This window comes from Engystomops pustulosus, chromosome 2 (assembly GCF_040894005.1).
Source record: "Engystomops pustulosus chromosome 2, aEngPut4.maternal, whole genome shotgun sequence".
NCBI lineage: Eukaryota > Metazoa > Chordata > Amphibia > Anura > Leptodactylidae > Engystomops > Engystomops pustulosus.
This window is the reverse complement of record NC_092412.1, coordinates 250,806,731-250,833,919: the sequence shown is the minus strand read 5'-3', so window position 1 is coordinate 250,833,919 and position 27,189 is coordinate 250,806,731. Positions and strand designations below refer to the sequence as shown.

Below are 27,189 nucleotides of genomic sequence, written 5' to 3'. Positions count from 1 at the left end.
AACTGGAATATCCCTGGCGAATAGTCTATTATCCACTATTATCACTACTTATTATCAGTCACGTCATCCCATAACTCCACCGTCACACGTGTCTCTACAATCATTATACCTGATCCAGGGAATGTTTCCTGACACCAACGTGGCTCCCATGGCGGTTCCCTAAAATCAATGGTAATGTTACGACATGGGACGATCTTACTGCCTGTATTATCCCAGGTGGCACCATAAAAAGCTTGTACAGCTGGGGGTCAATAAATACCGGCCAATAGGAGAAATATTATAACTTTTTAAAAGATTTTAACACTTCTGAGAGGCGCAATTAATGGGTTTTTTTACAATTATTTTTTATAATACAGGCGGTCCCCTACTCAAGGACACCCGACTTACAGACAACCCATAGGGAAGTCTGGGGAAGTCCTGGATGTTACTTTAGTCCAAGGCTGCAATGATCAGCTGTAAGGTGTCTGTAATGAAGCTTTATTCATAATCCTTGGTCCCATTACAGCAAAAAAAAGTTTAAACTCCAATTGTCCAAAACTCAAAAAAAAAATTTTGTCTGGATCTACAATTATAAAATATACAGTTTCGACTTACATACAAATTCAACTTAAGAACAAACCTCCGGACCCTATCTTGTATGTAACCCGGGGACTGCCTGTATGCACGCAGAGCACTATAAGGCCTTGCAGCTGTCATGTTCCAAAACCAGCACTCAGTAATCTTGTTTCCGGGGTGCTATGCTCCACTGATCCTGGGTGCTCTGCCAGTGTTCACCCTCCGCTCAGGTGCAGGCACCAGATTTAGGACCTGACTGCCCCGGTGGTCGGAAAGAAGTGATTAATCTGCATAATAAAACAATAATACTATCACTATACAGGCAGTCCTCGGGTTACATACAAGATAGGTTCCATACGTTTGTTCTTAAGTTGAATTTGTATGTAAGTCGGAACTGTATATTTTATAATTGTAGCTCCAGACAAAAAAAAATTGGAGTTTCAACATTTTTTGTTGTAATGGGACCAAGGATTATCAATAAATCTTCATTACAGACACCTTACAGCTGATCATTGCAGTCTGGGACTATAGTAAAGCATTCAGAGAGCTTCACCAGGGGTCCGTCTTTAACTAGGGGTTGTCTGTAACTAGGGGTCATCTGTAGGTCGGGTGTCCTTAAGTAGGGGACCGTCTGTAATACTAAAACTAATAATACTATTAGCGCTGCCTTTTTTCTTTTTTTTTAATGAAAATGAAGGGACCGCCATGGGGCTCAGTTCAAGGCCAATCATGGTAATCAGTAGTATAACTTGTAACATGTTTAGGGCTGTTTTTATTAATCTTTGGATTGTTGTTACTTGTTGTTGGAATACAGGGGATAAGTGCAGGTCAGGACATGTTAAAGGTTGGTTCTTCTCTGGAATAACACGCTGTGATCTTTCTGTAATGTCACTGACTACATGGCTGTGTGCTGACCATACTGTACAGGAAATATCTACATACAGGCGGTCCCCTACTTAAGAACACCCGACTTACAGACGACCCCTAGTTACAGACGGACCTCTGGATGTTGGTTATTTACTGTACTTTATCCTTAGGCTACAATAATCAGCTATAACAGTTATCACAGGTGTCTGTAATGAAGATTTATTGTTACTCCTGGATCTTATGACAATCCAACATTTTTAAAATCCAATCGTCACAGAGACCAAAAAAAATTTTGTCTGGGGTTGCAATGATAAAATATACAGTTTCGACTTACATACAAATTCAACTTAAGAACAAACTGCCTGTAGCTGTACTGTGATGTAACGCAGGATCCAGCTGGGAACTGGAAAGTTATTTATGTTGCTCATAATGGGTGTCAATGGCCGAGACAACCTACTCCCTAAATATGGAGCCAGTGGGGGTCATTTACTAAGGGCCCGATTCGCGTTTTCCCGACGTGTTACCCGAATATTTCCGATTTGCGCCGATTTCCCCTGAATTGCCCCGGGTTTTTGGCGCATGTGATCGTATTGTGGCGCATCGGCGCCGGCATGCACGCGACGGAAATCGGGGGGCGTGGCCGAATGTAAACCCAAGAATTCGGAAAAACTGCCGCATTTTAAAAAAAAAAATGTCGCTCGGCACGCGCTCAGCCCGGCTTGGTGTACTCCAGTGCGTTCCGATGCTCTTCAGCGCAGCAGCGCCACCTGGTGGACGTCGGAGGAACTACCTTAATGAATCCCGGCCGGACCCGAATCCTCCACAGAGAACACTCCACTGGATCGCGAATGGACCGGGTAAGTAAATCTGCCCCAGTATCTAGGGAAAAAAATGCAACACGGTACAGTTTATACCATCAAAGGCACAAAGAAGGTCCTTCTCAAGTGCAGGGTTGAAGTTTAAGGACTTCTAGAGGACCTTTCAAAGGTCCTTCACGGGTCCTTTATAATTCAGTGTCAGGATCCAGCACAGATGTACTAGAAGTGCAGGGTTCTATCCTAATGACCTGTACATGGTGGTAGGTAGTTTGGGCAGCCATAGGCCCCTGAGAGCCTAAAAGCCACCCAAGCCAATGAAGCTCCATGACTTCTATGGGAGTTCTGTATTGGCTTGTAGACATGTTCTTTCTAGAATTCCCTCTTTTGTGTGAAATCACACCTATAAAAATTCTCCTTCAAAGTCATGTGACAATGAGCAGAGATGAGTCAAATTTTCCTGAGATGAGTCAAGTAAAATCCTCAGTTCTACAGCACCTAGAAACATGCGGCCGGTGTCATATTAAAGATAAGAATCTCATCTTTAAGATTGAATCAGTAATTTACAGAACAGCGATTTACATACCGGTGGTGAAGAAAAAGGCAGGAATTAGATTTTTACCTGCTTGTGATTCCAACTATGCCTTTATCTAACTGTATCTTCGATTCTGTAGATCAGAGAAACACAATCCTGATGCAACTGAAAAAATGAGATTCTTATCTTTAATGTGACACAAGATAGTTTCTTTGGTCTCTAAACTTGACTCATCTCAGGTAAAATATGACTCTTTTCTGCTCATTGGCACATGATTTTGGAAATTTATTTTGTTTTTCTGTGGGTGATATTTCACATAAAAGAGAGAATTTTGGAAAAGGACATTGTATACCCTACCTGCTGGTTTAGAGGGGTCAAATCAGGTGTTATCTTCTTGTTCTCGGCTGTGGGATCACTTACCCTTTTTATTATAATTTCTCTTGCAAATTATTACTGTGTTTTTCACTTCTGGAAGCAGAGACATTTACAAATTGGTGATAATCGCTGAGCTTTTCTTTAAATCCATAGCAGGCGCCTTTCTCATGCTGATGAGTCCTAAATGCCAGTGTGAATGGTGCCCGCATCCTCCACCACGCGACCAATTGTATTCTGTGAGAACCTATTTTTACATCGCTGATCACCCATCGCCGGCAGACACTTAGGGATGTGTCACCCTCCCCTTATACCGCGCAGAATATCAGAGGACAATGCTCCGGCACCCGAATCAGGTGACATTGTCACTAAATTTAGAGGATGTCACCTTACCTCATAGGGTTCTGCCACACAAAATCCAGTGCTACAACATCTGGGTTTCAGGGCATGCTGGTGGTTGTAGTGTTACAGTAGGCTAAAGGGAACCTGTCAGAAGGTGCAGTCAGTGTTAGGAATTGTCCCCGGAGAGATGTGTAATCAGACCTCTGCGTATGTTGTTAGTAGCAGCAGGACTGTAAAATATGGATTTTTTTTTTCCCCAGGATTGTACCTTATCCAAACACTGGCGTTGTGTCCTCACACTGCTGTGCTCTCTTTCAGGCATAAGAGTATTTGAGCATTAGAGTATTAGAAATTGTCACTGGAGAGATGTGTAATCAGACCTTTGTGTATATTGTTAGTAGCAGCAGGACTGTGACATATGGATCTATATTCCAGGATTTGAGCTTCTCCAATTACGGAGGTGTGTCCTCACACTGCTGTGCTCCGTGCTCTGCAGCCAGTGTTGTCCCAGCAGTGATATGAATCATACCTGTTGTGTGTGTTTTGTTAGTATCTATCTATCTATCTATCTATCTATCTATCTATCTATCTATTTATTTATTTATCTATCTATCTATCTCATATCTATCTATCTCCTATCTATCTATCTATCTATCTATCTATCTCATATCTATCTATCTATCTATCTATCTATCTCATATCTATCTATCTATCTATCTATCTCATATCTATCTATCTATCTATCTATCTATCTATCTATCTCATATCTATCTATCTATCTATCTATCTATCTATCTATCTATCTATCTCATATCTATCTATCTATCTATCTATCTATCTCATATCTATCTATCTATCTATCTATCTATCTCATATCTATCTATCTATCTATCTATCTATCTATCTATCTATCTATCTATCTATCTATCTATCTCATATCTATCTATCTATCTATCTATCTATCTATCTATCTATCTATCTATCTCATATCTATCTATCTATCTATCTATCTATCTCCTATCTATCTATCTATCTATCTATCTATCTATCTATCTATCTATCTATCTCATATCTATCTCTCTATCTATCTATCTATCTATCTCATATCTATCTATCTATCTCATATCTATCTATCTATCTATCTATCTCATATCTATCTATCTATCTCATATCTATCTATCTATCTATCTATCTATCTCATATCTATCTCCTATCTATCTATCTCATATCTATCTATCTATCTCATATCTATCTATCTATCTATCTATCTATCTCATATCTATCTCCTATCTATCTATCTCCTATCTATCTATCTATCTATCTATCTCATATCTATCTCCTATCTATCTATCTCCTATCTATCTATCTATCTATCTATCTATCTATCTATCTATCTATCTATCTATCTATCTCATATCTATCTATCTATCTATCTATCTCATATCTATCTCCTATCTATCTATCTATCTATCTATCTATCTATCTCCTATCTATCTATCTATCTCCTATCTATCTATCTCCTATCTATCTATCTATCTATCTATCTATCTATCTATCTATCTCATATCTATCTATCTATCTCCTAACTATCTCCTATCAATCCATCTGTCTTTATTTCTGGACTGCGCTCCTGAGCTCTCTGCATTGAGTTGCTCTCCAGCTCCTTTAACCCTTTAACCAGAAAACTGCTACAGATTTTATTCTGCACAATACAGAGTGCGCAGCAGTGTGAGGAGACTCCTCAATTGCTCCAAGTCCAGTTACAAACCTGGAATACAAATCCACTTTTTCACAATCTTGCTGCACTTTTACATGGTCGCACCTGCTGATAGATTCTCTTTGAGTATCACAAGAGGGAGAGAAATGTATTAGTTTATAGCTTTACTTTTTACAGCTTTTCAATGAGCTCAATCATACCATGCTCCTAGTTAAAGGGGAAGTCCAGTGTCAGGCTGTGATAGGTATTCCCATGTGTATTTCCTCGTGTCCCCGTGTTGGCAGGTCACATGGGGCTGTGCTCCTCTTCCTGGAATTTCTAATCCTATTACCATCTATAATAACCATGTTATGAGCCGATGATGTTGTGTTCCTCGTGTGTACCGAGCATGCACACACAGGAACCGGCTATGCTTAAGGGGTTCACTTAAAGGGGGCTTAAAGGGCTACATAGTCTTTCACTTGTTATTAATGAGGACCAAATTTGACCGGTCATTGTGGGAAGATCTACTGGGATCTGTGTAACGTAGGACACTTCCTTATCTCTTCCCACCTCCAACATCAAGTCTTCCATATGGGGCGGAGCCTGAAATACAGAAACCTATACCGCCCTGTGAAAAAAAAAAATTTGGACCTTTTGGTCTAAAACACTGAAAGGGTTATACTTCTTGATGGGCCAGATACAAAGTACCCCCATCCTGCACATGAAATGGGTTTCCCTTCTAAATTTCACTTTACTGCTGCATTATAACATAAAGGGGGGGAAACAGTGACACCTTGTGGTGATTTCATTTACTGCAGATCACCGACATTTCCAGGGACAGGATATGATTGGTCTAATGAAATATGGATATTGATGACAATTTTTATAAACATGACTCGGAATATAAACTAAAGCTATTAACCCTTATCTGACGGGATTAGAGAATAGGAAAAACATCTGGAAGCAGGAGAAATAACCGGATGAATAACGTGTGCGTGAAAATATTGTGAAAAATAAGGTTTACGAAAATCTACCATAAAAATCCATCATGATAGAGCACATCCCGGGGCTGTGGGAATCTTCTTATATTTGTTATCTGTGGCCTCCTTCCTTCTAATATCAACTTTTATAGTTATGCTAATGAGCCTGAAGGGCTCTGGGAGGTTCCCAAAGCCCCTCTTTGCTGTATCTTCTTGCTTCTATCCTGCTACACATGGTTCTGTAATGTTTGATACAATTGTATAATGTATTACACCAATTTATGACCTTATAGATAGTTTTATAGGGTTTTATGAAATGGATATTTCTACAGTTTTATGGGGTTTTATGTTGTTGATTATTTTGTCTTTGCGAAGATCTTTTCTGTGTTTTGAACATGAAAGCCATGGGGCAGGTGCCGGATAGTCTTAGAAACAGATCTGGTCAGTTTAAGTTGTGGCTCACCAGTGAGAGCTTTTATATCTTCATGTCCATAGCCATGAGCTCCCCCTAGTGGTGACTTCACATCCATAGCCATGAGCTCCCCCTAGTGGTGACTTCACATCCATAGCCATGAGCTCCCCCTAGTGGTGACTTCATCCATAGCCATGAGCTCCCCCTAGTGGTGACTTCATCCATAGCCATGAGCTCCCCCTAGTGGTGACTTCACATCCATAGCCATGAGCTCCCCCTAGTGGTGACTTCACATCCATAGCCATAAGCTCCCCCTAGTGGTGACTTCATCCATAGCCATGAGCTCCCCCTAGTGGTGACTTCATCCATAGCCATGAGCTCCCCCTAGTGGTGATTTTATATCCATAGCCATAAGCTCCCCCTAGTGGTGACTTCACATCCATAGCGAAGAGCTCCCCCTAGTGGTGACTTCACATCCATAGCCATGAGCTCCCCCTAGTGGTGACTTCATATCTATAGCCATGAGCTCCCCCTAGTGGTGACTTCACATCCATAGCCATGAGCTCCCCCTAGTGGTGACTTCACATCCATAGCCATGAGCTCCCCCTAGTGGTGACTTCACATCCATAGCCATGAGCTCCCCCTAGTGGTGACTTCACATCCATAGCCATGAGCTCCCCCTAGTGGTGACTTCATCCATAGCCATGAGCTCCCCCTAGTGGTGACTTCACATCCATAGCCATAAGCTCCCCCTAGTGGTGACTTCACATCCATAGCCATGAGCTTCCCCTAGTGGTGACTTCACATCCATAGCCATGAGCTCCCCCTAGTGGTGACTTCATCCATAGCCATGAGCTCCCCCTAGTGGTGACTTCATCCATAGCCATGAGCTCCCCCTAGTGGTGACTTCACATCCATAGCCATGAGCTCCCCTAGTGGTGACTTCATCCATAGCCATGAGCTCCCCCTAGTGGTGACTTCACATCCATAGCCATGAGCTCCCCCTAGTGGTGACTTCATCTATAGCCATCAGCTCCCCTAGTGGTGACTTCACATACATAGCCATAAGCTCCCCCTAGTGGTGACTTCACATCCATAGCCATGAGCTCCCCCTAGTGGTGACTTCACATCCATAGCCATAAGCTCCCCCTAGTGGTGATGTCATTCATAGCCATGAGCTCCCCCTAGTGGTGACTTCACATCCATAGCCATGAGCTCCCCCTAGTGGTGACTTCATCCATAGCCATGAGCTCCCCCTAGTGGTGACTTCATCCATAGCCATGAGCTCCCCTAGTGGTGACTTCATCCATAGCCATGAGCTCCCCCTAGTGGTGACTTCACATCCATAGCCATGAGCTCCCCCTAGTGGTGACTTCATCTATAGCCATCAGCTCCCCTAGTGGTGACTTCACATACATAGCCATAAGCTCCCCCTAGTGGTGACTTCACATCCATAGCCATGAGCTCCCCCTAGTGGTGACTTCACATCCATAGCCATAAGCTCCCCCTAGTGGTGATGTCATTCATAGCCATGAGCTCCCCCTAGTGGTGACTTCACATCCATAGCCATGAGCTCCCCCTAGTGGTGACTTCACATCCATAGCCATGAGCTCCCCTAGTGGTGACTTTATATCCATAGCCATGAGCTCCCCCTAGTGGTGACTTCACATCCATAGCCATGAGCTCTCCCTAGTGGTGACTTCACATCCATAGCCATGAGCTCCCCCTAGTGGTGACTTCACATCCATAGCCATGAGCTCCCCTAGTGGTGACTTTATATCCATAGCCATGAGCTCCCCCTAGTGGTGACTTCATCCATAGCCATGAGCTCCCCCTAGTGGTAACTTCACATTTATAGCCATGAGCTCCCCCTAGTGGTGACTTCACATTCATAGCCATGAGCTCCCCCTAGTGGTGACTTCATCCATAGCCATGAGCTCCCCCTAGTGGTGACTTCATTCTTATCCATGAGCTCCCCCTAGTGGTGACTTCATCCATAGCCATGAGCTCCCCCTAGTGGTGACTTCATCCATAGCCATGAGCTCCCCCTAGTGGTGACTTCATTCTTATCCATGAGCTCCCCCTAGTGGTGACTTCACATCCATAGCCATGAGCTCCCCCTAGAGGTGACTTCATCCATAGCCATGAGCTCCCCCTAGTGGTGACTTCACATACATAGCCATCAGCTCCCCCTAGTGGTGACTTCACATACATAGCCATCAGCTCCCCCTAGTGGTGACTTCACATACATAGCCATCAGCTCCCCCTAGTGGTGACTTCACATACATAGCCATGAGCTCCCCCTAGTGGTGACTTCACATCCATAGCCATGAGCTCCCCCTAGTGGTGACTTCACATACATAGCCATGAGCTCCCCCTAGTGGTGACTTCACATACATAGCCATGAGCTCCCCCTAGTGGTGACTTCACACACATAGCCATGAGCTCCCCCTAGTGGTGACTTCACACCCATAGCCATGAGCTCCCCCTAGTGGTGACTTCACACCCATAGCCATGAGCTTCCCCTAGTGGTGACTTCACACCCATAGCCATGAGCTTTCCCTAGAGGAGACTTTTGTTACCAGATTTCTAGTCCCAATAAGTAAAGCCACAAACCATCCGATAATAAAATAATTTGTTTATTGTCTTCAGCTTAAATAGCATCATAATAATAATAAATAAAATAAGTTTTTCATATTAACTCTTCATTATAGGATCATACAGTATACATATATATACACCATATACGGCCCTTACAATAAGGATACATTTAAGGGGTTGTCCCAAATATCATGCAGATACCATAACTCCCATCTGGAATCCGATGGGAGTTATAGGCTGTCATTTTAGCACTGCCCCTTATACATACAGAACCACAGGTGAGATCCCTATGACAACACCTGCGGTCCATACTTCATCATAGATATGTGCAATTAATGCATATTTAATATTCTTTATAAAATATCTTTCCTATCATCATGTAAACCTATGACAATGACATTTGTTCACGTATAAGGCTCCTTGGCAACAGTACAAGGATATTTATAAGTCCCTATAAACTGATACGGCGCTGATCATGTGACTATTACCCGATTACGGCTCCATAGTCACTTGTTTCTCAGAAAGTTCTAGAATCTTAAGGTTACTTGTTTGTTCTGGTTGCCCAGCAACCACTTCACTTCCTTTCTGGGTGACCACCAGTCACGTGTATGAAGTGGTCACAGTTCAGGCTGGAGAAAAGAACACAAAATGTAGCTAAATAAGACAAAAAGTGAGTGTAGGGGCAGTGAGGTCATGGGGGGGAGACATGTCGAAGGAAAAAGAGATGGCTCTTAAAGGGGAGGTCTGGATAAGGACAAACGTTCAGTGCAAAACAGATTCAGAATGTATCACTATCATATAGCAAAATATATAATTAGAATATTTTATAAAAATGATGATTTTTCTGTATACAATAAAAATGTATAAATTTATCCAAAGTCAATCATATAGAATAAGATTCTATTCATTAGCACAGCCAGCGGTCAACGCATCCCTTTAATATAGTAATTCCTCTAACAGTCCAGGAGGATGTTACTATAGGTCATCAGTGAATAAGTCCAGATACTTTGGGCGACTTTTGCCTAAAAGTTCTTATAGGAATGTCCTAGAATGTTATCCGTGTAGGGCGAGTATCTGCCGGCTCTGTTCTTGGTGTAGATCCACAAGGCGGACAGAACTACGACTATTAGTAAGAAGACCCCCAGCAGGACAGCGACGACGATAGTGGCCGTCCTCCAATTGTTGTCTTCAGTGGTTACCTGGTTTGTGGCAATGGCTGTAATCAAAAGGAAATACGTTTTTTATATTAAACTCCAATATAAGTTATTAAAATTACTTAAAGGGGAACACTGTCGAGTTTTGTCCCTATAATTATAACAAAAAGCAATACTTTTACTTATAGCTAACACTAGGTGGTGCTGTTGTCAATGTGATCATCACAATAATACTAACACTGCTGTGCGGACTGCGTGTAATATTCCTATAAATTCCTTTACATCTACAAAAACTTAGATCGAAATATCTGTATTTATATTGTGCGATATTGAGTTTTCACAGACTTTTTAAAAAGTACTTGGGGGAGGGGGGTTAAAAATAAAGATCTATATCTGATGGGACTCTAAAGGCTCCATCAGCGGCTCTTGAATTCTGCAGCACCCTCTTGAAGTGCACCCTTGCAAGTGTTGACATCATGATCATTGTACACCAGGGATTGGCTCAGTGGTGACAATCAATGTGACATCCCTTCCATCTGACTAAAGTCAGTTTTTTTGTATTTTTGACTAGATCTGCCCCTTTAGGAATTTTTCCGATTTTTGAAAAAAACACTTCAACTGTGACCTATGAGCATAGATTAATATTCAGTGTTTGCAAATGGACAAATGTAGCAGAAAAAAAGCTACAGGAGGATTTCAAATAAACACCAACTAGATTTATAATACAGACAGGCCCCGGGTTACGTGCAAGATAGGGTCTGTAGGTTTGTTCTTAAGTTGAATTTGTATGTAAGTTGGAACTGTATATTTTATAATTGTAACTCCAGCTAGAATTTTTGGTCTCTGTGACAATTGGATTTAAAAAATGTTGGATTGTCATCAGATCCAGGATTAACAATAAAGCTTCATTACAGACACCTGTGATAACTGTTATAGCTGATTATTGTAGCCCAAGGCTAAAGTACAGTAAATTACCAACATCCATTTGTAACTCGGGGTCGTCTGTAAGTCAGGTGTTCTCAAGTAGGGGACCACCTGTATTATAACTTTAGATTGAACTGCTTCTAGTAGGGGGTGCTCACTGTATGCAGATATATATGAAGATCAATATTTGCTGTATACAGTTAGCTCCCTCTAGTGGTGCCATCAGACTTCTACTGTGAAGAAAGTGATGATATTCTCTATTCTGCTACAACTTACCTGGTAACAGGTTGACTGTGACATCCCCAGGCAGCACATTTTGGGCAAGCAGAGCTTTTTCCATGTCTGCCGAGCTAATTGGTGAAGACGAGTTTATGATGGACATAAAGTAGGCATCAATACTTCCCTGCCTGAAGCCCACTACAATAATCTGGAAATTGCTGACGTTCAAGGCCGCCTTCATGTAATTTGCTAGCTGCAAACACAATAAAATACAGTGTCATTATAAACCTTCACCCCTTAATGTCCTAATTATAATTAATAAAGGATCAGATTCACAGAAAGAATATTAACTTACATTGACGGTGAACCTCGCTGCCAGATCTTTATAGGCCGTGCTGGATTGATTATAATAGTCTGTGGTAAAATTAAGGCCCTTCATCAGGGCTCTGGCTGGGAATGCCTGCTTACCTGTAATAATAAGAAAATCATAGGAGATTTTAGAAAACACATGTTCATACACTTCTGGGTAATTGGGGGTGGCCATCAGGTTCAGAAGTCTTATTTTCTGGTGAGGACTGATGACAGAGTGTCTCTAGCGCTGGAGGACCAGTCATGTCCTGCATTTCACAGACAATTTACTGATTTCTATGGGTATTGTGTAATACTTTGCTTCTCCTCTGGGGGAGCTGTTGGGAAACACTTCTTGAAAATTTCCTCTAATATTAATAATGAAATTTCAGATGGAGGACACTTTATGATCCGTTTATTGTCCTTTATAACAAGTGGAGATTATCCAAATCGGAGCGCCCCCTACTATCTAAGGCTATATTCACACTCACGTGTACCCGCCACACCGTAGAATGGCGGGCACACGACGGTGCCGCCCCTCTCCATAGTGATATATGGCGCATGACGGCGTATTCCGGGGTCTGATATATAAGTAGACATGTGTATGCATTGTAGACGGACACTTACTTGCACATATCTGAGATTTGCCATCGATACTGCAGGAGGATGTAGCAGAGCAGAATGTCGCCGCATTGTAACAGAGGACAGGATCTGAAAGATAAAGGACATCACTGATGTTTGCCGTCTTGTACAATCACATCTGTCAGGATTTCCACAATGACATTTGTACGGGCCGGAGTAACAAGTCAGTCCGGTCCGCTGTGTGCTGAGTATAATACATCATTTCTAATGAATGGGGTGAAGCACTCGAGGCAACGGCAAATTTCTGGAAACAATTTCGAGAATTCTTGTACTGTATGTTTATCCGTTTCTGGAGATGATGGGTATCTCGCCGGCTACGCCTCGACTTTCACAGGCTTTCACGGAGATAAAGGGTATATGTATCTCTGCAGTCCTACGCAGGCTCAAATTTCAGGAATCTGGAAAAGCTGGGTGACTGCCTTTCATTGGTTTTATCTAATTTTACCAGATTGATTGATGTGTATAATATAACAAATATTATACTGACATTTTATAATTTTCTGCCTTTGGAAAAGCTGGGTAAAATCGATTTGGCAGCTGATTTGCCACCTACTCATCCATATACAACTATGTGGACTATGTAATGATACAGCGGATGTAGTAGGCGGTTGTGTAGGTAGGTTGTAACTTTCCCACATCAATACACATGTCATTATGCTACAGGTAGTAGCAGTAGATCCCCCCTTTATACAAGGTATTAGTGACTCCATTGTACGTCTGATCATACTATGGGGTTCACCCCGGGACCTTCTATGGGAATGTTTGTCCCAGCCGCAGTGCTAATAGACGCTCACACAAGAGGAAATATTGACTCAGCTTCACAGGTTGAAAACCTTTTATTCACACAATGAGTTCAGATCAAGGCCAGTGGCAGGGGGTTACTGGGGTGGGTCCCAAAATGTTATACAGGACACTTAAACGCTCTACAAACAACCACTTATATGTATTAACATATAGGAAAGCCATATTAGTGTGATGATCGAGGCGCGAGGTACTTTTGCGCCTCATGTTGCCCTCATATTATTTTGATTAATCAATAGGCTTGCTGTGGGATACCTCTAAATATTTTTTGGGATATTTAAAATAAGGTCATAGTATGAAGGAGACATATTCTACCTAAGAACCAATCAGATTCCCACTATTATTTACTCAGGCCTGGTTTTAAAATGAAAGCAGTGATTTGAATGGTTACCATGGGCAACACCTCTACTCAATGCGGCCTTGTATATTTTTTGCTCAGAATGACTGCCATTTTCATAACCATAAGGTTGTAGGGACCTCTTTGTCACATAAGAAGAAATATATTAATTATTTGTACATGTTGTGTGGATTTTTACAGTGATTTTTACATTTTGTGTGGAGAACTAAACCACAGTGTACAAGTTGCCCCTAAGAACCAATCAGATTCCATCTTTCATTTTCTCAGCTCAGGTTTTATAATGAAAGCAGAGATATGATTGGTTGCTATGGGCTACAGCTCTACTCCATGAGGCCTAATGCTCACAGAGACCACCATTTAATAACCCACAACAAAATGCTGGAGCGACTTGTTTATGATAGAAAATAGCCATTAAACCCCCACCTTTGATGTGAATACTGATTGTTTACTTGGTTTCTGCTGTAAAACTAAATGCCTATTGTCCTATACAATTTCTACAGTAAATCACATAAGCCATTCATAATTATACAGCTTTAAATAGTCTAGGAAATTCCCAGAGGTTAAAGGTCACAGCAAACCCATAATTACCAATAATTAAGAGATTGTGTATGACGGTTCTCATACAGATAAAGAAAAAAAAACAGTGGAATTAACCCATTTTATATATTGCAGCATAGATAATGCCTCCAGAACCACCAAATGGTCGAAGTAAATCTGTAAAAATAGTGAATGATCCCTAAAGGGAAAATATTTCCATATGGTTACAAATTATTGCTGGTGGTCCATGGTCCATGGTGGACCCACATATTTTATATTGCCCTCAAAGAGACCCCACAGCTAAGGGAATGCATAGCATACAAAATCTGACCATCCTGATGGGGCTTGTGTACACACAGAGATTTAAAGGCAATTTTAAGATAGTTTTCTGCATCAAAATCTGCCCAAAAATGGCTCCTGCCAAACTCAGGAGAAGATTGAGAAGCCTTGGATTAGCCATATATATCCGTATATATCCGTGTTATATCCCTTGTAGTTCCAGTGGTGTTTCTGCTCTAGTAACCATGCCAAATATCTAAGGACGGCTAATTTTTCATGTCTGTCTCTGTCCACCATCGAAAACCAAATTTTATTACATTTTATTATTTCACCTTTTAGGCTATTTTATACTAACTTATATATTTCCAAACTAGCCACACTGAAAACAGAGACCATGGTAATTATTCCATTTTTACCAAACTCCTGAAAAGTGGACACCGCTTTTCTACAAAAAAATATGTTCAGGGAAGTGAATGGCACATATCTATATAAAAAAAATTTGCCTATTTTTTGTCATTGCCGTATATAACCAGTATATAACCAGAAGCTCTGAAAATACAAAACTGCACTCACCTAAACAGTTGTGCCCGGGATTGGTTGAGTTCAGGTCCTGTATTCCTGGATAGCACTGACATAGATAACTCCCAATGGTGTTGGTACAATTTGCAAATTGGGAGCATGTGTTGATGTTTGGTGCGGTACACTCATCGATATCTGTACAATAAAAAGATTACATAAAGACCAAGGTGAGAAAAAAACAAGGTTCTAATGAATGTGAAATATAAGGTAGTCACAATCCCGTCCCTTTCACTAGCGCTGATAAGTACTAATAACAAATCTCGTAAGTGCAGCTCCACTTTTGGATATCTTATTCCCATCCATTGAGAATTAATTGTTTAATATGTTCATATAAGGAAAATGGGGGGGGGTATTTATTAGGGCTTCTATGCCAGAATAATGGTGTAGAAGCCCTTGCAATTATTTTACCCTTTCCGTCACCTCCATGCTGGCGTATAATAAATACCCCCAATGTCTTTATTTTTACATTGTCATATCTGCTTATTATTCACTTGGAACACATTTATGTGATAAACTAAAAATTAACCCTAGAACCCTGATATAATCCCCTACAAAAATCTTTTCTGTGGCTGTGACTCTTGACTACTGTGGGGGCACTATAACTATAGGTTACTGTGGGGGTGCTGTGACTATTTGCTTCTGTGGGGGGACTGTGACTATATGCAACTGTGGGGGAACTGTGACTATAGGCTTCTGTGGGGGAACTGTGACTATAGGCTACTGTGAGGGCACTGTGACTAACTATGACTATAGGTTACTGTGGGGGCGCTGTGAGTATTGGCTTCTGTGAGGGCACTGTGACTATAGGCTACAGTGGGGGCACTCTGACTATTGGCTTCTGTGAGGGCACTGTGACTATAGGCTACAGTGGGGGTGCTGTGACTATTGGCTTCTGTGAGGGCACGGTGACTATAGGCTACAGTGGGGGCGCTGTGACTATTGGCTTCTGTGGGGGCACTGTGACTATAGGCACTGTGACTGTAGGCTTTTGTGGGGGTACTGTGACTATAGGCACTGTGACTGTAGGCTTCTGTGGGGGTACTGTGACTATAGGCACTGTGACTGTAGGCTTCTGTGGGGTACTGTGACTATTAGGTGCACTGATGCAATGGTCTTCTGGTTGACACTGCATCTATATGCTGCTGTAGGGGCACAGACTGGCCTTTCCGTTGTCTCTGGTTATTTAACAACATGTTCTGCCTTGTGATTGCCCTCAAATGGCTGTTAGTAACAGTAAGGCTACATTCACATGGGCACACGACAGCGCCGGGGAGAGGAGGAGGTGAGCGCTGCTCACCCCCACCCCTCTCCATAGTGATGTATGGTGCACGGCAACGTATTCCTGGAAAAGATGGGACATGTCCTATCTTTCTCCCGTCTACGGAATGGTGTGGTGCGCCATTGCTGTCTATGGGGGACTTATATACGGCATATATATACGTCCCCCAGTGTGAATGTAGCCTAATACTATATGAATAAAACTCCCAAACAGATCAAGTAGATGCACTTATACAGTGTTAAAATTCACGGCAATCACGTAGCCTATACTGCCCATGGTGAAAATTAGTTTGACACAAATTTCCAACAGATGGCACTCACCTGAGCAGACCCGGCCCGGGTTGGAAGGCTGTTCATCCTTAGTCCCGGATTTGCACTGACACTGGTAACTGCCGACGGTGTTGGTACAGGTCGCCAGCGGGGAACATGTATTCATATTCGGTTGGCTACACTCATCGATATCTGCACAGAAAAAGACATAAAATATAGAACGACATGAGATGGTTCCTTTGGGAAAACTGTGGTTGTCACGGCCCCGCCCACTTTTACTAGCACTGATAAGACAAAACTGCCCATACAGTCAAACAATAAGACAACGTTATTCCGTAATCTGTTCTTATTAGTAGAATTTTACTATTTGGATAATGTTCCTCAGTAGTCACTTGGAATAAATCTAGGCCATCGAGGTTCAGTCAACAAAACTAACACTCAGTATCTGGTTCTACAAAAGGACTGGTTCTTAAAGGGCAATTCCACCCATGCAGTTTCTCCTAATTTCTCTCATCAAAACAGAGGATTTGGGAAGGAAAGACGTATTTTAAAATATAATAACCTGGTCCTTAGTTGTGCTTGAAACATACCAGGTTGTCACAGCCCCGCCCCTAATAAATGGTAATATTATATATCTCTTAACATGCACTCACCTACACAGACCCGTCCTGGGTTGGAGGTGTTTCGATCTTGAAAGCCAGGTATGCACTGACACTGGTAACTGGCGTTGGTATTGGTACAGTTCGCATACGGGGAGCATGTGTTTAGGCTTGTATTGGCACATTCATTAATATCTGATCAAAGAGGACACAAAATATAGATCATTAGATAAAAAACATAGTTCCTATATAAAGGGGAGAAATATAAGGTTGTCAAAGCCACACCCCTTTTACTATTGCTATATAAGAGTTATTTACCCTGAAAACCAAAAGTGGAACTCCCCTTTAAGGATCTGGTTCTTAAAGGGTAACTCTATCCAATACTTTTATTCAGCTTTGTTATCACAACATTTGTAAAGCAAATACAGGTAATGCATATTCCCCAACCCAGGACTCACCTACACAGACCCGTCCTGGGTTGGAGGTGTTTCGATCTTCAGTCCCTGGCATGCACTGACACAGGTAACTGCCGTTGGTATTGGTACAGTTTGCATACTGGGAACATGTGTTTAGGCTTGTATTGGCACATTCATTAATATCTGATCAAAGAGGACACAAAATATAGATCATTAGATATGGTTCTAATATGAGGATGAGAAATATAAAGTTGCCGCATTCCCTATACTAGCACTACTGAAAATCAAAAATGGAACTCCCCTTTAAGGATCTGGTTCTTAAAGGGTAACTCTATCCAATCCTTTTTTCAGCTTTCTCATCTCAGTAGAGGATTTGTAAAGTAGATACAGGTTATACATATTTTTAAACATGAGAAGTTGTGCTTGAAACTTACCAGGTTGTCACAGCCCCGCCCCTTTCACTAATAAATAGTAACATTATATATCTCTTAAAATGCACTCACCTACACAGACCCGGCCCGGGTTGGAGGGGTTCTGATCTTCAGTCCCTGGTATGCACTGACACAGGTAACTGGTGTTGGTGTTGGTACAGGTTGCCAGTGGAGAACATGTGTTTAGACTCGGTATGGCACACTCGTCTACATCTGGAAAAAAAATTCACACAATATGAGCCGTCTTTTTTTTATAATGCCGATATGAAAAATGTGAGGTTGTCACAGCTCCGCCCATTCCTCTATCATTAAACAATGGTTTTAACGTATAACGTAATAAAGTCTAACTCCACTTAGATGGACATCATTTGACTCTTACCCATCTATCCCTCACATTTTACCACCTAGATGCTGAGACTGACATACCTGGTACACATGTGATCCCGGGAACATTTGGACTTGTGTCCACATATCCAGGAAAGCATTTACAAGTATACGAAGCGCCATCCGGGGTACAGGTCGCATTCACGGAACATCCGTTCAGACCAGGCTGACAGCTATTTACAGCTAAAAATAAAATACACAGTTATACTATTACATAGTTATATTCTTGTACATGGGGGGCAGTATTATAGTAGTTATATTCTTGTACATAGGGGGCAGTATTATAGTAGTTATATTCTTGTACATAGGGGGCAGTAATATAGTAGTTATATTCTTGTACATAGGGGGCAGTATTATCGTAGTTATATTCTTGTACATAGGGGGCAGTATTATAGTAGTTATATTCTTGTACATAGGGGCAGTATTATAGTAGTTATATTCTTGTACATAGGGGGCAGTATTATAGTAGTTATATTCTTGTACATAGGGGGCAGTATTATAGTAGTTATATTCTTGTACATAGGGGCAGTATTATAGTAGTTATATTCTTGTACATAGGGGGCAGTATTATAGTAGTTATATTCTTGTACATAGGGGGCAGTATTATAGTAGTTATATTCTTGTACATAGGGGCAGTATTATAGTAGTTATATTCTTGTACATGGGGGGCAGTATTATAGTAGTTATATTCTTGTACATAGGGGGCAGTATTATAGTAGTTATATTCTTGTACATAGGGGGCAGTAATATAGTAGTTATATTCTTGTACATAGGGGGCAGTATTATCGTAGTTATATTTTTGTACATAGGGGGCAGTATTATAGTAGTTATATTCTTGTACATAGGGGCAGTATTATAGTAGTTATATTCTTGTACATAGGGGGCAGTATTATAGTAGTTATATTCTTGTACATAGGGGGCAGTATTATAGTAGTTATATTCTTGTACATAGGGGCAGTATTATAGTAGTTATATTCTTGTACATAGGGGGCAGTATTATAGTAGTTATATTCTTGTACATAGGGGGCAGTATTATAGTAGTTATATTCTTGTACATAGGGGCAGTATTATAGTAGTTATATTCTTGTACATAGGGGCAGTATTATAGTAGTTATATTCTTGTACATAGGGGGCAGTATTATAGTAGTTGTATTCTTGTACATAGGGGGCAGTATTATAGTAGCTATATTCTTGTACATAGGGGGCAGTATTATAGTAGTTATATTCTTGTACATAGGGGGCAGTATTATAGTAGTTATATTCTTGTACATAGGGGCAGTATTATAGTAGTTATATTCTTGTACATAGGGGCAGTATTATAGTAGTTATATTCTTGTACATAGGGGGCAGTATTATAGTAGTTGTATTCTTGTACATAGGGGGCAGTATTATAGTAGTTATATTCTTGTACATAGGGGCAGTATTATAGTAGTTATATTCTTGTACATAGGGGCAGTATTATAGTAGTTATATTCTTGTACATAGGGGGCAGTATTATAGTAGTTGTATTCTTGTACATAGGGGGCAGTATTATAGTAGTTATATTCCTGTACATAGGGGGCAGTATTATAGTAGTTATATTCCTGTACATAGGGGGTAGTATTATCGTAGTTATATTCCTGTACATAGGGGGCAGTATTATAGTAGTTATATTCTTGTACATAGGGGCAGAATTATAGTAGTTATATTCTTGTACATAGGGGACAGTATTATAGTAGCTATATTCTTGTACATAGGAGGCAGTATTATAGTAGTTATATTCCTGTACATAGGGGACAGTATTATAGTAGTTATATTCCTGTACATAGGGGGTAGTATTATAGTAGTTATATTCCTGTACATAGGGGGCAGTATTATAGTAGTTATATTCCTGTACATAGGGGGCAGTATTATAGTAGTTATATGTTTGTACATAGGGGGCAGTATTATAGTAGTTATATGTTTGTACATAGGGGGCAGTATTATAGTAGTTATATTCTTGTACATAGGGGCAGTATTATAGTAGTTATAGTCTTGTACATAGGGGGCAGTATTATAGTAGTTATATTCTTGTACATAGGGAGCAGTATTATAGTAGTTATATTCTTGTACATAGGGGGCAGTATTATAGTAGTTATATTCTTGTACATAGGGGGCAGTATTATAGTAGTTACATTCTTGTACATAGGGGGCAGTATTATAGTAGTTATATTCTTGTACATAGGGGGCAGTATTATAGTAGTTATATTCTTGTACATAGGGGGCAGTATTATAGTAGTTATATTCTTGTACATAGGGGGCAGTATTATAGTAGTTATATTCTTGTACATAGGGGGCAGTATTATAGTAGTTATATTCTTGTACATAGGGGGCAGTATTATAGTAGTTATATTCTTGTACATAGGGGCAGTATTATAGTAGTTATATTCTTGTACATAGGGGGCAGTATTATAGTAGTTATATTCTTGTACATAGGGGGCAGTATTATAGTAGTTATATTCTTGTACATAGGGGCAGTATTATAGTAGTTATATTCTTGTACATAGGGGCAGTATTATAGTAGTTATATTCTTGTACATAGGGACAGTATTATAGTAGTTATATTCCTGTACATAGGGGGCAGTATTATAGTAGTTATATTCTTGTACATAGGGGCAGTATTATAGTAGTTATATTCTTGTACATAGGGACAGTATTATAGTAGTTATATTCCTGTACATAGGGGGCAGTATTATAGTAGTTATATTCTTGTACATAGGGGCAGTATTATAGTAGTTATATTCTTGTACATAGGGGCAGTATTATAGTAGTTATATTCTTGTACATAGGAGGCAGTATTATAGTAGTTATATTCCTGTACATAGGAGGCAGTATTATAGTAGTTATATTCCTGTACGTAGGGGGCAGTATTATAGTAGTTATATTCCTGTACATAGGGGCAGTATTATAGTAGTTATATTCTTGTACATAGGGGCAGTATTATAGTAGTTATATTCTTGTACATAGGGGGCAGTATTATAGTAGTTATATTCTTGTACATAGGGGCAGTATTATAGTAGTTATATTCTTGTACATAGGGGCAGTATTATAGTAGTTATATTCTTGTACATAGGGGGCAGTATTATAGTAGTTATATTCTTGTACATAGGGGGCAGTATTATAGTAGTTATATTCTTGTACATAGGGGGCAGTATTATAGTAGTTATATTCTTGTACATAGGGGGCAGTATTATAGTAGTTATATTCTTGTACATAGGGGCAGTATTATAGTAGTTATATTCTTGTACATAGGGGGCAGTATTATAGTAGTTATATTCTTGTACATAGGGGGCAGTATTATAGTAGTTATATTCTTGTACATAGGGGGCAGTATTATAGTAGTTATATTCCTGTACATAGGGGGGCAGTATTATAGTAGTTATATTCTTGTACATAGGGGGCAGTATTATAGTAGTTATATTCCTGTACATAGGGGGCAGTATTATAGTAGTTATATTCTTGTACATAGGGGCAGTATTATAGTAGTTATATTCTTGTACATAGGGGGCAGTATTATAGTAGTTGTATTCTTGTACATAGGGGGCAGTATTATAGTAGTTATATTCTTGTACATAGGGGACAGTATTATAGTAGCTATATTCTTGTACATAGGAGGCAGTATTATAGTAGTTATATTCCTGTACATAGGGGACAGTATTATAGTAGTTATATTCCTGTACATAGGGGGTAGTATTATAGTAGTTATATTCCTGTACATAGGGGGCAGTATTATAGTAGTTATATTCCTGTACATAGGGGGCAGTATTATAGTAGTTATATGTTTGTACATAGGGGGCAGTATTATAGTAGTTATATTCTTGTACATAGGGGCAGTATTATAGTAGTTATAGTCTTGTACATAGGGGGCAGTATTATAGTAGTTATATTCTTGTACATAGGGAGCAGTATTATAGTAGTTATATTCTTGTACATAGGGGGCAGTATTATAGTAGTTATATTCTTGTACATATGGGGCAGTATTATAGTAGTTACATTCTTGTACATAGGGGGCAGTATTATAGTAGTTATATTCTTGTACATAGGGGGCAGTATTATAGTAGTTATATTCTTGTACATAGGGGGCAGTATTATAGTAGTTATATTCTTGTACATAGGGGGCAGTATTATAGTAGTTATATTCTTGTACATAGGGGGCAGTATTATAGTAGTTATATTCTTGTACATAGGGGGCAGTATTATAGTAGTTATATTCTTGTACATAGGGGGCAGTATTATAGTAGTTATATTCTTGTACATAGGGGGCAGTATTATAGTAGTTATATTTCTGTACATAGGGGGCAGTATTATAGTAGTTATATTCTTATACATAGGGGGCAGTATTATAGTACAGGCGGTCCCCTACTTAAGGACACCCGACTTACAGACAACCCATAGTTACAGACAGACCCCTCTGCCCACTGTGACCTCTGGTGAAGCTCTCTGGATGCTTTAAAATAGTCCCAGACTGCAATAATCAGCTTAAAATTGTCTGCAATGAAGCTTTATTGATAATTCTTGGTCCTATTACAGCAAAAAAATTTGAAACTCCAATTGTCACTGGGGCAAAAAAAAAAATTGTCGGGAACTACAATGATAAAATATACAGTTTCGACTTACATACAAATTCAACTTAAGAACAAACCTACAGTCCCTATCTTGTATGTAACCCGGGGACTGCCTGTAGTTATATTCTTGTATATAGGGGGCAGTATTATAGTAGTTATGTTCTTGTACATAAGGGGCAGTATTATAGTAGTTATATTCCTGTACATAGGGGGCAGTATTATAGTAGTTATATTCTTGTACATAGGGGGCAGTATTATAGTAGTTACATTCTTGTACATAGGGGGCAGTATTATAGTAGTTATATTCTTGTACATAGGGGGCAGTATTATAGTAGTTATATTCCTGTACATAGGGGGCAGTATTATAGTAGTTACATTCTTGTACATAGGGGGCAGTATTATAGTAGTTATATTCCTGTACATAGGGGGCAGTATTATAGTAGTTACATTCTTGTACATAGGGGGCAGTATTATAGTAGTTATATTCCTGTACATAGGGGGCAGTATTATAGTAGTTACATTCTTGTACATAGGGGGCAGTATTATAGTAGTTATATTCCTGTACATAGGGGTCAGTATTATAGTAGTTATATTCTTGTACATAGGGGGCAGTATTATAGTAGTTATATTCCTGTACATAGGGGGCAGTATTATAGTAGTTACATTCTTGTACATAGGGGGCAGTATTATAGTAGTTATCTTCCTGTACATAGGGGGGCAGTATTATAGTAGTTATATTCTTGTACATAGGGGGCAGTATTATAGTAGTTATATTCCTGTACATAGGGGGCAGTATTATAGTAGTTATATTCTTGTACATAGGGGTCAGTATTATAGTAGTTATATTCTTGTACATAGGGGGCAGTATTATAGTAGTTATATTCTTGTACATAGGGGGCAGTATTATAGTAGTTATATTCTTGTACATAGGGGGCAGTATTATAGTAGTTATATTCCTGTACATAGGGGGCAGTATTATAGTAGTTATATTCTTGTACATAGGGGGCAGTATTATAGTAATTATATTCTTGTACATAGGGGGCAGTATTATTGTAGTTATATTCCTGTACATAGGGGGCAGTATTATAGTAGTTATATTCTTATACATAGGGGGCAGTATTATAGTAGTTATATTCTTGTACATAGGGGGCAGTATTATAGTAGTTATATTCTTGTACATAGGGGGCAGTATTATAGTAGTTATATTCCTGTACATAGGGGGCAGTATTATAGTAGTTATATTCCTGTACATAGGGGGCAGTATTATAGTAGTTATATTCTTGTACATAGGGGGCAGTATTATAGTAGTTATATTCTTGTACATAGGGGGCAGTATTATAGTAGTTATATTCCTGTACATAGGGGGCAGTATTATAGTAGTTATATTCTTGTACATAGGGGGCAGTATTATAGTAGTTATATTCTTGTACATAGGGGGCAGTATTATAGTAGTTATATTCTTGTACATAGGGGCAGTATTATAGTAGTTATATTCTTGTACATAGGAGGTAGTATTATAGTAGTTATATTCTTGTACATAGGGGGCAGTATTATAGTAGTTATATTCTTGTACATAGGGAGCAGTATTATAGTAGTTAAAGTCTTGTACATAGGGAGCAGTATTATAGTAGTTATATTCTTGTACATAGGGGGCAGTATTATAGTAGTTACATTCTTGTACATAGGGGGCAGTATTATAGTAGTTATCTTCCTGTACATAGGGGGGCAGTATTATAGTAGTTATATTCTTGTACATAGGGGGCAGTATTATAGTAGTTATATTCCTGTACATAGGGGGCAGTATTATAGTAGTTATATTCTTGTACATAGGGGTCAGTATTATAGTAGTTATATTCTTGTACATAGGGGGCAGTATTATAGTAGTTATATTCTTGTACATAGGGGGCAGTATTATAGTAGTTATATTCTTGTACATAGGGGGCAGTATTATAGTAGTTATATTCCTGTACATAGGGGGCAGTATTATAGTAGTTATATTCTTGTACATAGGGGGCAGTATTATAGTAATTATATTCTTGTACATAGGGGGCAGTATTATTGTAGTTATATTCCTGTACATAGGGGGCAGTATTATAGTAGTTATATTCTTATACATAGGGGGCAGTATTATAGTAGTTATATTCTTGTACATAGGGGGCAGTATTATAGTAGTTATATTCTTGTACATAGGGGGCAGTATTATAGTAGTTATATTCCTGTACATAGGGGGCAGTATTATAGTAGTTATATTCCTGTACATAGGGGGCAGTATTATAGTAGTTATATTCTTGTACATAGGGGGCAGTATTATAGTAGTTATATTCTTGTACATAGGGGGCAGTATTATAGTAGTTATATTCCTGTACATAGGGGGCAGTATTATAGTAGTTATATTCTTGTACATAGGGGGCAGTATTATAGTACAGGCAGTCCCCGGGTTACATACAAGATAGGGACTGTAGGTTTGTTCTTAAGTTGAATTTGTATGTAAGTCGAAACTGTATATTTTATCATTGTAGTTCCCGACAATTTTTTTTTTTGCCCCAGTGACAATTGGAGTTTCAAATTTTTTTGCTGTAATAGGACCAAGAATTATCAATAAAGCTTCATTGCAGACAATTTTAAGCTGATTATTGCAGTCTGGGACTATTTTAAAGCATCCAGAGAGCTTCACCAGAGGTCACAGTGGGCAGAGGGGTCTGTCTGTAACTATGGGTTGTCTGTAAGTCGGGTGTCCTTAAGTAGGGGACCGCCTGTAGTTATATTCTTGTACATAGGGGGCAGTATTATAGTAGTTATATTCTTGTACATAGGGGCAGTATTATAGTAGTTATATTCTTGTACATAGGAGGTAGTATTATAGTAGTTATATTCTTGTACATAGGGGGCAGTATTATAGTAGTTATATTCTTGTACATAGGGAGCAGTATTATAGTAGTTAAAGTCTTGTACATAGGGAGCAGTATTATAGTAGTTATATTCTTGTACATAGGGGGCAGTATTATAGTAGTTATATTCTTGTACATAGGGGGCAGTATTATAGTAGTTATATTCTTATACATAGGGGGCAGTATTATAGTACAGTAGTTATATTCTTGTATATAGGGGGCAGTATTATAGTAGTTATATTCTTGTACATAAGGGGCAGTATTATAGTAGTTATATTCCTGTACATAGGGGGCAGTATTATAGTAGTTATATTCTTGTACATAGGGGTCAGTATTATAGTAGTTATATTCTTGTACATAGGGGGCAGTATTATAGTAGTTATATTCCTGTACATAGGGGGCAGTATTATAGTAGTTACATTCTTGTACATAGGGGGCAGTATTATAGTAGTTATCTTCCTGTACATAGGGGGGCAGTATTATAGTAGTTATATTCTTGTACATAGGGGGCAGTATTATAGTAGTTATATTCCTGTACATAGGGGGCAGTATTATAGTAGTTATATTCCTGTACATAGGGGGCAGTATTATAGTAGTTATATTCCTGTACATAGGGGGCAGTATTATAGTAGTTATATTCCAGTACATAGGGGGCAGTATTATAGTAGTTATATTCCTGTACATCGGGGGCAGTATTATAGTAGTTATATTCTTGTACATAGGGGGCAGTATTATAGTAGTTATATTCTTGTACATAGGGGTCAGTATTATAGTAGTTATATTCTTGTACATAGGGGGCAGTATTATAGTAGTTATATTCTTGTACATAGGGAGCAGTATTATAGTAGTTATATTCCTGTACATAGGGGGCAGTATTATAGTAGTTATATTCTTATACATAGGGGGCAGTATTATAGTAGTTATATTCTTGTACATAGGGGGCAGTATTATAGTAGTTATATTCTTGTACATAGGGGGCAGTATTATAGTAGTTATATTCCTGTACATAGGGGGCAGTATTATAGTAGTTATATTCCTGTACATAGGGGGCAGTATTATAGTAGTTATATTCTTGTACATAGGGGGCAGTATTATAGTAGTTATATTCTTGTACATAGGGGGCAGTATTATAGTAGTTATATTCCTGTACATAGGGGGCAGTATTATAGTAGTTATATTCTTGTACATAGGGGGCAGTATTATAGTAGTTATATTCTTGTACATAGGGGGCAGTATTATAGTAGTTATATTCTTGTAGATAGGGGCAGTATTATAGTAGTTATATTCTTGTACATAGGGGGCAGTATTATAGTAGTTATAT

General features: G+C 39.4%; 1 protein-coding gene across 2 annotated transcripts in view; it reads right to left on the bottom strand.

Annotated features, from left to right (window-relative positions):
- Positions 1–9,200: 9,200 nt before the first annotated feature.
- LOC140119608 (uncharacterized) overlaps positions 9,201–27,189 on the bottom strand; it is a 36,329-nt gene continuing 18,340 nt past the window's right edge. The window contains exons 5-14 of one of the 2 annotated variants that reach the window (XM_072138824.1): positions 18,440–18,580; positions 18,086–18,226; positions 17,625–17,765; positions 17,221–17,361; positions 16,619–16,759; positions 15,014–15,154; positions 12,451–12,534; positions 11,831–11,943; positions 11,533–11,728; positions 9,201–10,394 (exon numbers count right to left, since the gene is read on the bottom strand). In XM_072138824.1, the coding sequence (XP_071994925.1) occupies positions 10,201–10,394; positions 11,533–11,728; positions 11,831–11,943; positions 12,451–12,534; positions 15,014–15,154; positions 16,619–16,759; positions 17,221–17,361; positions 17,625–17,765; positions 18,086–18,226; positions 18,440–18,580 (1,433 nt within the window). In that variant the 3' untranslated portion in view covers positions 9,201–10,200. The remainder of the gene's footprint in view (positions 10,395–11,532; positions 11,729–11,830; positions 11,944–12,450; positions 12,535–15,013; positions 15,155–16,618; positions 16,760–17,220; positions 17,362–17,624; positions 17,766–18,085; positions 18,227–18,439; positions 18,581–27,189) is intronic. The other variant, XM_072138825.1, reaches the window with a different exon arrangement.